General features: G+C 35.5%; 1 protein-coding gene across 4 annotated transcripts in view; it reads right to left on the reverse strand.

Moving 5' to 3' along the window:
• The window catches only part of LOC106670140 (potassium voltage-gated channel protein Shaw-like), a 268,915-nt gene that overhangs the window by 25,807 nt on the left and 228,844 nt on the right, over positions 1-14,264 (reverse strand). For all 4 annotated transcript variants that reach the window (XM_014400218.2, XM_014400217.2, XM_024230690.1 and 1 more), the window contains one exon: positions 9,896-10,105. In XM_014400218.2, coding sequence (XP_014255704.1) covers positions 9,896-10,105 — 210 coding nt within the window. The remainder of the gene's footprint in view (positions 1-9,895; positions 10,106-14,264) is intronic.

The following is a 14,264-nucleotide window of genomic DNA, read 5'->3' on the forward strand; positions in this document are numbered from 1 at the left end:
AGACCTTAATTTAAATAATGTGAATATAGATTGGGAGTGTTCTTCCTCAAAATACCATATTTAACCTAATAAAAATATATTAGGTTAAATATAGTATTTTGAGGAAGAACACCCCCAATCTAGATACATAGTATGGAGGTAGTAAATATGTAAAAGAACGAAAATTAATTAATAAAAAATCATTAAGGAGGTGGATGATACTCCAGTATCGGTTCCTCAGGAACAGAGGGGATGTGGAGGGCAAAATAAGTGGTAATTAATCTTTATGAAAGGTATTGATAGAGATAAAAAGTCAGTTCACGAGCGGGATTCGAACCCTCGACCTTCGGCTAAATACGCCGCTGCTCTACCACTTGAGCTATCGTGACTTCGAACTTCCCATCACGTCTCGAATTTTCCTTCCTTTTTGGCATTTTTCAAATGGGAGGTGAGGTTGAAATGGGAAGTTAGTGTACGAGCGGATCGAAGTCACGATAGCTCAAGTGGTAGGGCAGCGCCGTATTTAGCCGAAGATCGTGAGTTCGAATCCCACTCGGGACCCTGACTTTTTTTTATCTAAACCAATACCTTTCATAAAGATTAATTAATTGAAAAAAGTTAATTGGTCAATCGGACCACGAACTGAGATGAATTTAATAAGTGGTAATGATGATGTTGGGATGTATAGGCAAGTCTCTAGTATGAATACCACTAAGAATGGTTCATATTTTTAGTAACAACTGTTCCAACAACTATAATAAAAATATCTTTTGATTTGAAATTTTTACTGATATTTATAAACATGGATGTAATAAAATATCAAAATCCAGCTTAAATGGAAATTCGGTTAATCGTTTTTGTTTTATGGCACAAAATTGTTGGGAACTTAAGCATATAGTATTTTTTTTTATACGGGTATTTTTAATTCATAAACTATTTAGCAAAAATCTGTTCAAATAAGATCGAATGATAATTAAGTTTATTAACAGTGATGCCATGTGCATTATTATATATAAGCAGACGATAAATTTCCTAATAGCCATCTGGTCTTTTATTAGCTTGGCACAGACCCAATTTACCCTTTTAAATTACATTTTATTAATGTGAGAAGCATTTATTTTCCTTTATCTTTTCTTTCCTTGGGACTGGTAGTCGTTACGTCGTCTAGAATTTGTAGATATTGTTCACCTTGTGTAATTTTCTCCTATGTGGCTGTACATTAGCTTCTATGTGTCTAGCCGTGTTTCTTATTATTTATATATTATTATTTACTTCTTCAAAATGTAACAATTAGGAACATAATAATTGTGCGAATTTACTACTTTTATTTGATTAAGCCGTTCTAAATTTATTATTTTCTTAAGCATCTGATTTTTTCAGACCGGCAGCCTATTTATTTCATCGAATAGATGCCTTGCAAAGAGAACTCAAGCTGAAAAGATATGCCAAATACAAATGAGCCGTGAATCATAAATCATTTTAGAAGAATTTTTCACAACGAAATCATTCATGAATAGCGAAGTTGTGGTACAAATGATAATCGAACACTACATTTTCTAAGACATAAACCATCATCATTTGAAGATGCGCCACTTAAGCAACGTCAATGGAGAATGTTCAGCTAGACGGGTGCCCTAATGATCAGCCGTTAGGTAAATCGGTATTGTCAAATCGGTGAATATAATCTGAACCTTTAAACTATTTGCAAACTGCTTCTATAAAATCCAATTGAAAACATAATTTTTTAATGATTCCAACTTGCAGAAACGGGAAAGAGTGGATATACTTTAAAAGTTTCATTTCTTCCAAAGTGTATGATTATTTTTGTATTTTTCAAAACACGACTTGCTAATATAAATTATCTTTTAATATATTTTAGTATTTATGTATTATATTATTAGATTTATTAAATAATAATCTAAGTCGTGTATAAAATCTACCTACTAGATGTTAAAACAAGATAGTATGATTTTATCTGAAAAAAAGTAATAAATGTAATTTGGATTAGTACAAATACATAAAAATTCTCTAACGTACACACAGACAAATTATTTAAACATTTGCCTGAAATTTACATTCAGAAAAAATCCAATGTCCTATTATCATCCACATGTAGCTCAATAACTGTCAAGTTAATTCGTAAAATAGGTTTTAATTTCAACATAAATTTTTAAAACGATAACTGGTTTTTAGTTAGTTATTTTCTTTACGACTTTTTTAATGGCGTGGTACCTAAAATGGAATGATATTAATCCCCAATGGACTGTGAGGTCCGATGGAGGGCTTGATATTCCACCAGGCACTTTCTTTATTCACACAAATAAACAAATACACACTGTAGAGCTATACAATAATTTTATATAATATTTACTATATTTATAGATGGGGAAACATTCCCTTTTCCTTAAAAATTCGGAACAGAAGGCCCCGCAACCCTCTCCCCTGACCAAGGACTGTTTCATGTCAGGTGCCGTACCTACTCGACTAAGTGTGACACACTGAGCAATCTTTCTTTAAAGCGGGACTTTATAGTATTACAGTTATTTACAGGGTGACCAGAGTGATATGCACCTCTACTTTTTTCTCACACTATAAAACTTGAAAAAAGCAAAATTCAGGTAGTTAATTATTTTCCTGTATGTGTGGTGTTTAGTCACCGTTAGCCAATGATTATTTGGAGATCGTTACCAGGCCGCACCTCACGATCTCCAAATAATGATTTTCCTATAGTTGATGGTGAACTATATAAACTTTCATATTTGGGTGTGTGTTGTTTAGTGGCCGTAAGCCAATGATTATTTGGAGATCGTGAGATGCGGTCTGGTGTGACGTAGGTTTCAGAAAAACATTTTTTTTATTGTGCCAACGTTTCGATCTTCATTGAGATCATCTTCAGGTCCTGGGCTTTATAAACATTGTTTAAATTTTACAAATACATGTAGGATGTAGAAAAAAACCAGATGGCACTTTAATCACAGATTGATATCAAAAACCAAGAAACACAGAAACACAACTACCTCAACTTTAAATCACACCATCCTCTTCATACCCTAATTTCACCACAAGAACATAAAGATATACAAACATATCCTCCATAACAATCACTGGCCAACAGAACACATAATCAACAGAAACTACAATTCAACACTATTACTAATTTCACTAATTGCGTGGTCCGCTTGACCAATTAATATATTACAATTAATTAAGGTTTTTAGTTGAAATAAAAAGTCAATGGCACGAGCGGGATTCGAACCCACGATCTTCGACTAGATACGCCGCTTCTCTATCACTTGAGCTATCGTGACCTCGATCCACTCGGACACCAACTTCCTATCTCAACCCCACCTTATGAGTTTTCCCTCCTTTCTGCCATTTTTCAAATGTCGTGTACTTGGTTTGGATTCTCGGCGACAAATGAAATGGCCACGGAGAGCTTTAGTGAAGTATACTTCGTGCCGCTCGTGCCATTGACTTTTTTATCTCAACTAAATACCTTAATTAATTGTAAACTATTACTAATAATACTACATCAAATCTATCAACTGCAGACAAACCAACATACATTTCCATGCCATTCATTCACGGCCTATCACATAAATTAAACACATTTCTTTCTTCTGACAACTTTAAAATAGCTTTCAAAAACTATAAAACAATTCACACAATTTTTTCCAAAATTAAAGATCCCACACCAGTAACAAATAAATCTGACGTAATTTATACAATCAACAACTTTAACTGACAACTTTAAAATAGCTTTCAAAAACTATAAAACAATTCACACAGATTTTTCCAAAATTAAAGATCCCACACCAGTAACAAATAAATCTGACGTAATTTACACAATCAATTGTTTAACTGTCCGGCAACTTACATCGGTCTTACATCTCAATATCTCGATAAGAGAGAAAAGCAACATATATATGATTGCAAAAAACCCAAGAAAAAAACCTACAGTACTAGTTACCCACCATTTTGAACACAAACACAATTTCGACTTCAGCAATCCAAAAATATTACACACAGAACAAAACAAAAATAAACGTAACTTTTTAGAAATGGTTTAATTCAGCAGGGACAAACACAGCATCAATTACAGAACAGACACATGTAAACTCAATCGCAGCTACGCAAATATCATTAATCCAATTCAATCCCGATAACATCCATATATCATCTACGTCTATATAATCCTGAAAGGATAATCAGGCCGAACCATTACCCATTTTTATCCCATTGTCGGCTCCTTTCACCTCAAAGAAGCCGACTCCTCATATAAAAAATGCCTTTCTATCACGACTTCCTTCCCACACCTTCAAAATATAACATATATAAACATAATACATCAATATCCCACTGGCACTCGCAACACGACACACAAGAATGACACATCTACACAGAAAACAAACTCTTTGAGTGAGTACAAATACTTTCATTGAATCTAAAATTTCTAGCCTTGTATAAATACATATTTTTTTCCACATCCTATATGTGTTTGTAAAATTTAAATAATGTTTATAAACCCCCAGGCCTTGAAAATGGTCTCTATAAAGATCGAAACGTTGGCACGATAAAGAAGTTTTTCTAAAATTTACGTCACACCAGACCGCATCTCACAATCTCCAAATAATCATTTTATATTTGGTGCTAAACGGATTTTTCCCTTTGGCACTTAATCTTTCATCTATTGCGTCCGACCTCTGATAATAGATTTTATTGAAGATGTTTTTTTTACAAAATCCTGCTCAGAGGTATGCAATGTACAAAAATATTTTCTCTATTACTGATAGATGGTCGAGTAAATAAAGAAAGTAATTTCTTTTAACACCACTTCCTCAGTAAGCTTATATGAAAGGTCAGGTTCATATCCCCATTTCTCTAATGTTATTGTTATTATTTCCTTTTGATTTTTTCATAAATTAAGCCATTTCTGATTTAACGATTTAACGCTCAAAATTTTGACATTTTTTTTTAACGAAAACGAACTTTAGGTAAAATATGAAGGTGGAGTTGCGAAATTATAATTTACAGCTTAGGAAACCACGCGTTCGGTTCGTACATGTTAGAAGAGGATCAATAAGCAATCAGTGCGAAGGTGGTTTGAAATATTTGAAAGTGTCGAGTCATCCTTAGAAAAGGGCAAGGTATAGGACAACCATTCGCTGTCAACAGCAAGGCACAATGACACCCTGTTGAGACCGTTCTTACGATAGCACTCGTCAAGTGTCCAGCACGAGTCGTTTCATACACAAGGGAATTTGAATAGGGAAAACAGAGAGGTTGTAATAAGTGTGTTCCTCAAGTGTGATCCGGAACTGCATGGCGTAGATTATAACAAAAGGATCCGGTTTTCTAACGAGGTGAGTTGAAAAACGGTCAAAGGTTATTTATCCGCAGTGTATAAACAGTGTGAACAACTTCACTAGTTTTCGTGGTCTGCTTGACCAATTATTCGAGATTCGAACCCAAGATCTTCGGCTAGATACGCCGCTGCTCTACCACTTGAGCTATCGTGACCACGATCCACTCGGACACTAACTACCCATCACAACCCCACCTTTTGAAATTTTAAAAATGGCAAAAAGGAGGGAAAATTCAAAAGGTGGGGTTGAGATGGGAAGATGGTGCCCGAGGGGATCGAAGTTTCCATAGCTCAACTGGTAGAGTAGCGGCGTATCAAGCCGAAGGTCGTAGGTTCAAATCCCTCTCGTGACACTGACCTTTTTATCTCAACTAAAAACCTTAATTAATTGAGTATGAGCAACATTGCAGCGAGTGGTTTAAACATCTCTCTTTATGAACTTTGAAGGAGTTATATTTACCATATTTGATCTATTCAGAACGATGGTATGGTTTTCGATATCTTATTGGATGATTTGAAATTTAGTTTTTGTATCAACAAGACAATGTCAGGTAGCAAATTTACGAACATTTGAAAAAAAAGACACGTATGTGATCGTGTTTCTACAACACCGATACTTTAATCCGGATCTTGTCCCTCCAGATTAATATTTCATCCAAGCAAAGACCAAATTTCTGAAGGGAAAGGTGGTATCTTTATTGTGTCCATTATCACTCACGGTATGGCTAAAAATCGCAGTGGTAAAATTCATAATTATAAAAATAAAAACAAAATAAAGAGTATGTATTCATAATTATAAAAATAAAAACAAAATAAAGAGTATGTGCACATTCTACTAAATTGAATGTATTTAATAATATTTTGCCAAAAAGCATCTTTTGGTTAAAGATTATTTATGTAGTGTTATGATAAATAATTATTTGGGAAAATCGTTTTGGCCGGTAAAAATACCTTAGATATAAAGCTGAACGGAGTTTAATTCTCCTATAAACGATATCGTTTTTGATAGCCTGAACCTTCTTAACTGCCTTCTTCGGTTTACTGTATTTGTTTTTATCGTCTATATAAAACGGAGTAATAATAATTTAATGGTGGTAGTTGATTTCTGAGTGATCAAATTGAGTATGAGGATTAAAATGACCTTTTTATAACGTTCAAGCTTTCATAATCTATATCGATAGCGATTAGATCATCTGAGCGGATTGCAATGCGCTGGCCATGTTCCAGCCATGTGCCTTGTGTATCTTTCGAAAACTCAAATAATATAATCAACCTACTCTCATGCCACCAATTTGGTTTTTGCTCTCAATACTCCACAAGCCAGCAGGACGTCGCGTTGTAGACCACATTTCCTCATCCTTTGGGCATAATACTATATGGAAACTTTCATAGATATGTCATAGGCTTTAGACCGAGTGAGGGCTCTTATACAAACTAAAGCGCGTCCTTTCAACCACGTTACAACTAATCCTTCGTGTGTCGTACTTCATAGGACGATTCTTCCGAATTCGCCAAGGGTCGGACTAATCCGGCTACTGTCTTGTGGGATCGGGAGTGCTACAGAACAATGTGCTCAGACCAAACAGTAACTCCTTTAATCCTTAGATATCCCAACTCAACCCTCTACTCTCCTAATTAAATTTCCACGATGACCTCTCCACTCTCCCCAAACCATTTCCCAATTCATGTCTAACTTAATGCATCTCTATCATCCAGTCAGACGCGTAAAGCGGAGATTGCTCCGGGACCTCCTCGCCCAAGACAAGCCCGTATGTAAAGTTGGGAAACAACAATAATTGTCTCCCTCAAGACATAGTGAATTGTAAATATATATGATAAACTACGTAAAATTACAAAATGTATTATTTTTTATTTTTAAAGCTTGGGTTAAGACGCCTTTTAAAACGTTAAAACATTTGAAAGAAGTCCGGTTTAATTTATCGTCGACGGAATTTTCCTAAATCTCCCTAGCAAAAGTTCAAGAGACCAAGTATTATTTTAACTAAGACGTTATCTTTCGATCCAACGAGGATTTCTTTGTGCGAGGAAGTGCCTTTTAAGCCTCCGTCAGGGGAAAATCACAGCGTCCGCGTTCCCGCTTTCAAATGAACTGTCAACTGCAGGCATCAAATAATCAGCCTTTCTTCGAGAAAATACATCACAAGTGCCGTCACTGTTTCATTCGGTCCTCTTCGATCCATTTTGCATCTTTGAATAAATTACAGAGGGCAAGGGTTGTTTGTCTTTTTTCATCTTACGTAGTCGAATCCGTTGGCAAAAATTCGACAATAATATACTTGTATCGGCTCGGAAAAGTAGATAAAAACTAACTAATTTGAATTTGAAATCACAGTTTAAATTTTATCTTTCTAATACCTGTACAAGCTTTATAGGCTCTGTAAAATTAGTACCATTGGGGACTAATGGAAAGCGATTGAGCTGTTAGCTATCAGTCCCAAAGCTAACAAATGTAAAATAGTTTATATCGTGTTTTTGAGTTTTTCAGAGTTGTGGAACTTCATAGTCTACAATTAACAACAAAACATTACAATAACAAAAGCTTAAATTACAAGTTTATAATCCATATTGCTATTAAATTTGCTTTAAATTTAGGAGGATCTTATCAAATATATTTTTAGAGCTGGCTAATTGAACGGTAAGAAAATGCATTACGGGCGAGTTTACTTGGTTTAGAAAAAAAGGTGATGTATGAGTATTTCTAGAGCAAAGGGAAGTGTTGTGCAGGTTGTAAATATATAAGGAGGCAAAGGACCTGTTTATGCGTACAGAAGGTAGATTATTACTTTTTTAAGGAATTCGCGGATAATTAGGTCAAAATTAGGCAAGACATTCGGCAACCGGGCAAGGATATATTTAACTACAGAAGGAGTGACTGCTTTGGGAGGGAGCGATATGGGAGGGGGGATTTGAAGTACCACGTAACTTCGTGAAGCCATGTTGGGGTCGTCGGGATCACTAATGATATGATACGTCGCATTGGGTAGTTAATGAGAGGGGAACAGGTTTTTTTTACAAGAAGAAAACTATAAGGTTGGGAATACGATTTACATCTGCTGGTCAATATGAGAGAGTGTAAGAAGAAATTGAGGATATGTTAAGGGAATCCAACTTTTTGTATAGAGAGCGGTCATGGGAGTCACTCTAGATCGTTGTAGTTGCCACTGGGCAGGAATTTATGTTCATGACTTAAAAAACATCTTGAAAATTGGGGCTGGGGAGAGTTTGTTTGTTGAGTGGGCAGTATACATATGCGATTAGTATTGTTGCTGATTGAGAGCAATCCTTAACAGCCGTGCTTTGTGAAAGCTCCGTGGTGTCTGTTGGTATGACGTGATTTTGTAAAGTATTTGGAATAAGGATAGCTCCGTTGGCTGATGTCGGGTTGGTGCTTCGTGAAGCTTGCGTATGGCCAGCGTTATTACCCCCGGCCTCACGGGAGACGGTTGACTGGACGACAGCGTATATGCGTTGAGGACGCGATGATTATGCTGAATAGTCCTTCGAATGCGTGAGTAAGCGAATGGAAACGGGTAGTGAATCGGTTTCTCTGAGTCGAGTATGCTTTGCGTGTTGTGCGTATGACCGGCGTGTACCCTTGGGGGAGCGAAGGATCGGACCACCTAGGCTAAGCCTACGGCGTCCCTCGAATGCACATGGCAGGAGTAGGTTGAGCTCGACAGGAGGTTTTACCGTAGGTCGTGCTAGGGGGTGGTTAGCAATTCCACTTAAAACAAAACCGCGGCCGGGGCGGATCCGGTAGTTTCTACGCTATGGGAAGCCCCAATACTGTGGGAGATAGAGTCGCTTTTTCTATCTAGGGAGTACGCGGGAGAACAGGCTGATGTATTTCAGCTTGTTAGCCCTTTGCGTGCGGCATACGACCCGATGCACAGTGCGGGCCCGACCATTCGGAGTGGACAAGCGGAGAGCGAGGTTGTCTTGGCCCTTAGGGGCTGGGGCGCCTCTACACCAATGATGCGGCGGTAACACCATTCCGTCGTATGCGGAGGTGCGTCAGCTCTCATCTTGAGAATCAAAACGTCCAATAAGGCCGAATAGGCCAGCTGCGGACGTTAAAGATCCTCTTGTCTTGTGACGAAGAGTTCTCGGGAACCTCATGTCGGGTTGGTCAGTGGTAATTAATTATACGTACAGAAGTTTGCATTTTGTCAGTCTAATATTCGTTATGAGTGCTATATGTATATTGGCTCGCATAATATTGCGGTGAGTTCGTTACTGTGAGGAGGACACCGTTAGCATTCCAGGGAAGGGTTGAAATAAGATCATTATCGTTAGTCGGAATTTTTGGGGAGAGAGTCGGGATAAGTTTTGATGATTCGACGGTGAGTAGTGAGATGAAGGGTGTAATATGGGATTTAAATTCATTGAAATCGGAGGTGAGGATTGTTTAGAAGTCACCGGGAGGAGTGAAAGGTTTGGAAGATGGCCTGCTGGGAGGATGTGCCTTCAGGGTGATCCCAAGAGATTTTATAAAACTGATCTAAGTTTAAAAATAATTTGAGGATTTACCTGCGTGTGCGAATAGAACATGGAGAAATTCGAAACGATGACAGGCACTGGAAGAGCTATCGTCAGCACGCCGGCTAGGGCGCAAAGAGCTCCGACGAACATGCCGACGTATGTTTTTGGAACCATGTCACCATATCCGACAGTGGTCATAGTGACAATCGCCCACCAAAGGCCCTCGGGTATGCTCTTAAAGTCGTTATCAGGATTTGCCTGTTAACAAAAATGCAAATAAATAAATAAATGTTGTAGAATCCAAAACGTAATTAATATCTCGAAGGTTACAACCATTAAGCGCAGTGTTTTAATAATTAATAATAAATTAATGTTTGGTGATGAATTTATAATTAATAGTGAAAAAGAATAAAAAAATGTAAAATGTCTAGGAATATATTAATCACTACCGCACAAATTTTGCTGTTTAATTTTTCATACAAGCTAATAATAAGGTTATCGCTTGTGTTTGGAAAAACGAATGAAATATAATGATAAAGATAATAACACTGTTTTTATTAAACATCGTTAATTTATTATTAAATTTACAATATTTGGATAGTAGGAATATATTTAAGCGTTCTATTATAACATATTTTACAAATTTGTTAATAAATTTCTCCGGTTGTTTTTGTTTTATAAGTTTTGTACATTCTTTAATAGGGATATTTGTGAATAAATTGGTAACAACAAATGACACTAAAACACAGTTGTTACGTACATTTATGTTTTTTAATTATTTTATCAATTCTAAAGAATTGTTAATACCGAAAGTTGGTTTGAAATTGGAGTGCGTTTCAATTATTTTATCAATTGTAATGGCGAGCTTTTGGCATGGAGAATTATAAAAGGCCACTATTTGTCTTAGAGGTTTGTTTTTGCTGCACTTTTTGACCTTATCGCCTAGCATTGTGGGTTTCAGGTTCATTGGTATTAGTTTTTTAACTGCACATTGGTCATTTAAGAATAAATAGTCACTATTTTTTATGGATGTTTGAACATGAGTTTTTAATTTTAAGGTGGGATTTTTTTATATTTCTTTACAAATTATTACATCGTTATTATTTAGAAATTCTTAAACTTCAGAAACGTATTTTTGATGTTCAATGATAATTACACTATTCCTTCATCGGCTTTTAAAATAACGCTTTTTTTTTGTGGTGTTTTTGAAAAAAAGCCCATCTGTAAGTATGTCGAGCTCGAATGCGGGGCCGCTGGATTCGATCCCGGGATCTTTACCTTACAGTGATGAGCGCCTAAACCGTTGCGGCCACCGACGCCCCTAAATAACGTCTTTACTTTTAAACTTTTTATTAATAGACATGGGGTATTTCATTTTTTAACGTTTAGATTTACAAAGTTTTATTTAATTACGTCAGCACGTTTATATTTTATATTTGTGTTTTTTTTTTCAACAATCTACTGATGAACCAATGGATAGAGGTTTTTTGTATCTAATTCTTAGATTCAGTAAGCTTGTCACAATATTATGAGCAGGCGATTTCTGTACACTTTATTTATTTTACTTAGTTTATGTTTGTTTTTCTTTCTCTTTTCTTTTATTAATTAGCATGCTTTCGGTGTATATTTTATGTTCTTTAAGGATTAAATATTTGCCAATCACATGGGCTTGTGTAATTGTGTTGTCATCAAAAATAGACGTCCATTGAATAAGGAATGTCACTGTTTTAATTTATATAACAAAATTTTATCTTACCTTACGGTATATGTCCTTTTAATTTAGATTTTCCTTATAAATGTGCTAGTCTTCTAATGTTTGGCTGTTTATATCTTAGTTTTCTTCACTTGTTCTCATAATTTTGATTTAAAATGATAATTTATATGAGAAGATCAGTATGAAAATTAATTAATATTTACTACACGTTCTATTGCATGAATAATTTTTATGTTGTAACTAACCTAGTACACCACGCAATTGCTTAATTAAGCAAATGCTCAGTATAAGATTTGCGACATTATGGCTTTAATTCCTTTGGAGAGATACCAATTCTCTGAAATTTACAACTCTGAAGTTCTCCGCCATCAAATAATTGCTTGCTCATTTTATCCAGATTAGAGGATGAGGTGGCTAATTGAATTATTAGGTTTGCAGTTAAATTTTATCCCTTCATCGTTTCAATTTAGGGGCCAGGGGAGATTATGAAGCTTCGATACAATAGCTTTTAATTATTTACCATGTTCCTCATTTATTAAAAGTTTATTTACCGATAGTAGAAAGGTCTCAAACTCAACAGATGCTAATTTTATTGCCCAAGGATTTGGTTTTTCTGTATCGAATCATGCTGGTTATAATGATACTAATGGAATTGCCAGATTGAAAGGATCGGTTTTGTTTAAGTTATTTCCAAAGATGGGCCAAGGAGAATAACAGATCCTGTAATGGAGTGGAACATTCGGCCAAGTGTATAATCCGATACTCTTGTAAACCATTCAAACTTGTTTGATCTTTTCCATGCATTTAGCGCAAGAATGGATTCACGAAGTAAACAATTTCTCAATATTTGACGTAAGCGTGCAATGTTTCCTCAAGACCTTCTGTGACAAACAGGCATAATAATTAGGAATATAAATTCCCATCATATGTCACAATGTAAGAATCGATTAAATATCAGGATCAACCAACCACAATCACAACAGTAAAATACTAAGACGATGGTGATGAAGAGGATCGTGTAAGGATTACAGATTGTACAAAGTTGGAATTGTCGGCAAGACTCTTTCCTCACATCCTACCCTCTCGTTTAACAACTTTCCACTCGTCCTAAGGAAATCCACCATGTCAGCTGAAGATGCAATAACCTCGGGATTAAGTTCAGTGATGTGCATGCATGTGCAATGGGTAGCTTCTCTCGACAAGTTTTTCAAATGAAATTTGTATTACTTATAATAATTTATACCACCAAATTTACTTTTTTAAACTAGGGTAACAGATGTAAATATAAAGAAATAATTTAAAACAAAAAATTGCAACAAATTTTTTATGTATTGGGAAAATATTAAAACAATATTTGATATGGGGGTTTATGGGTTCACAAACAGCTGAGGTCACCGCCGGCCATCTGCCTGTTTTCCTTCTTTTTTATATTTTATATCACTTTTTTAAAATTAAGTCATTTGAGCGTCTCGATCTGGTTACTGTCTCCTGTTTTTATATTTATTCTACATCGATTTCCTGAAATGCTAGTATCTGGTTTGTAGCTCAAGTTGTCAACTAACTAAAACATAAATACAGGGATTCCTTTGTAGATAGCTCGGCTGAAATTCTCTTGAACCAATGACACTATAGACTAACTCTAAAAAATACTTGTTCCATGTTTTTAGTCTAGTTTCAAATTTTTACCTTTTTTGGAGGAAAATTATACAGGGTACCTAAAGCCCAGCTTAACTTGAAAATTTTAAATATGATTCCGAAAACAATGGTGAAATTGTTTTTTAAATTGGTCAAAAAATGGCAAAGTTATGGCAAAAAGTAAAAAAAAAACCATTTCGTTTGTTTCGTTGTTAATTCCAACAATGTGCTTCTTCTCTGAAATAAACATTAATTGCCTTTATTGTTTTAATTCTGTCATTATGTATCAAATTTTAATTCCTAGAGGTAAATAAATTTTACAATAGTACCTATTCGTTACATTCAGTGTTCCACTCAAAATGAACCGAAAGCAGATTTTTCCGATAATCAACGAGTTTATATGTATGTCTTCTTTATTGATGTGGTGGTATTCATGGTAGTTTATTGATAGTTTGACATCGAGTTCTACTCCCAGAAATTTCCTGATCGCCCCAGAGTAAAGCACAAAACGTTTATTCGTTTGTTCGCAATATGAGGAGTTACGGATCAATTGCTGCTCTATCTCCAAGATACCGGCAGCGTAATTTCGACGAGGGGATGAATATTTTACTGTATGTTCGCGAAAATCCGAATTCTTCTCTCCATATGTTGGAAGGGTTTTAGGTTTTTCAAAAACTAAAATTAGAGATGTAATCTGAACTTGTACATTTATATTTTAAGCAGTATCGCTCTCATCTTGCCCGGGAACATAGGGATTCTAATTATGACAGGCGTCTAACGTTCCTTACACAATTATCGATTTGGGAGGCTGAAGAAAACGTTCTTCCCATACATCCTATGGACTGAGTTCATCTATAATGGCATACTAAACCGTTGGAATTTTCAAACGTGGGCAGAGGAAAATGTGAAAATTTTGTACTTTTGTCAACATCAGGTGGTTCACAGTATCAACGTTTTGAGTAGATTTTGCGGAAATAAATTAATTTGGCCTTTTTTTTACAAAAATAATTTAAGTGTGCTCAGTTTCTCAATTTTTCGTGAAAGGTTTTACCAACACTATTAGATGAT

The sequence above is a fragment of the Cimex lectularius genome, unplaced genomic scaffold (assembly GCF_000648675.2).
Source record: "Cimex lectularius strain Harlan isolate CLEC.00 unplaced genomic scaffold, Clec_2.1 scaffold40, whole genome shotgun sequence".
Classification (NCBI taxonomy): Eukaryota; Metazoa; Arthropoda; class Insecta; order Hemiptera; family Cimicidae; genus Cimex; species Cimex lectularius.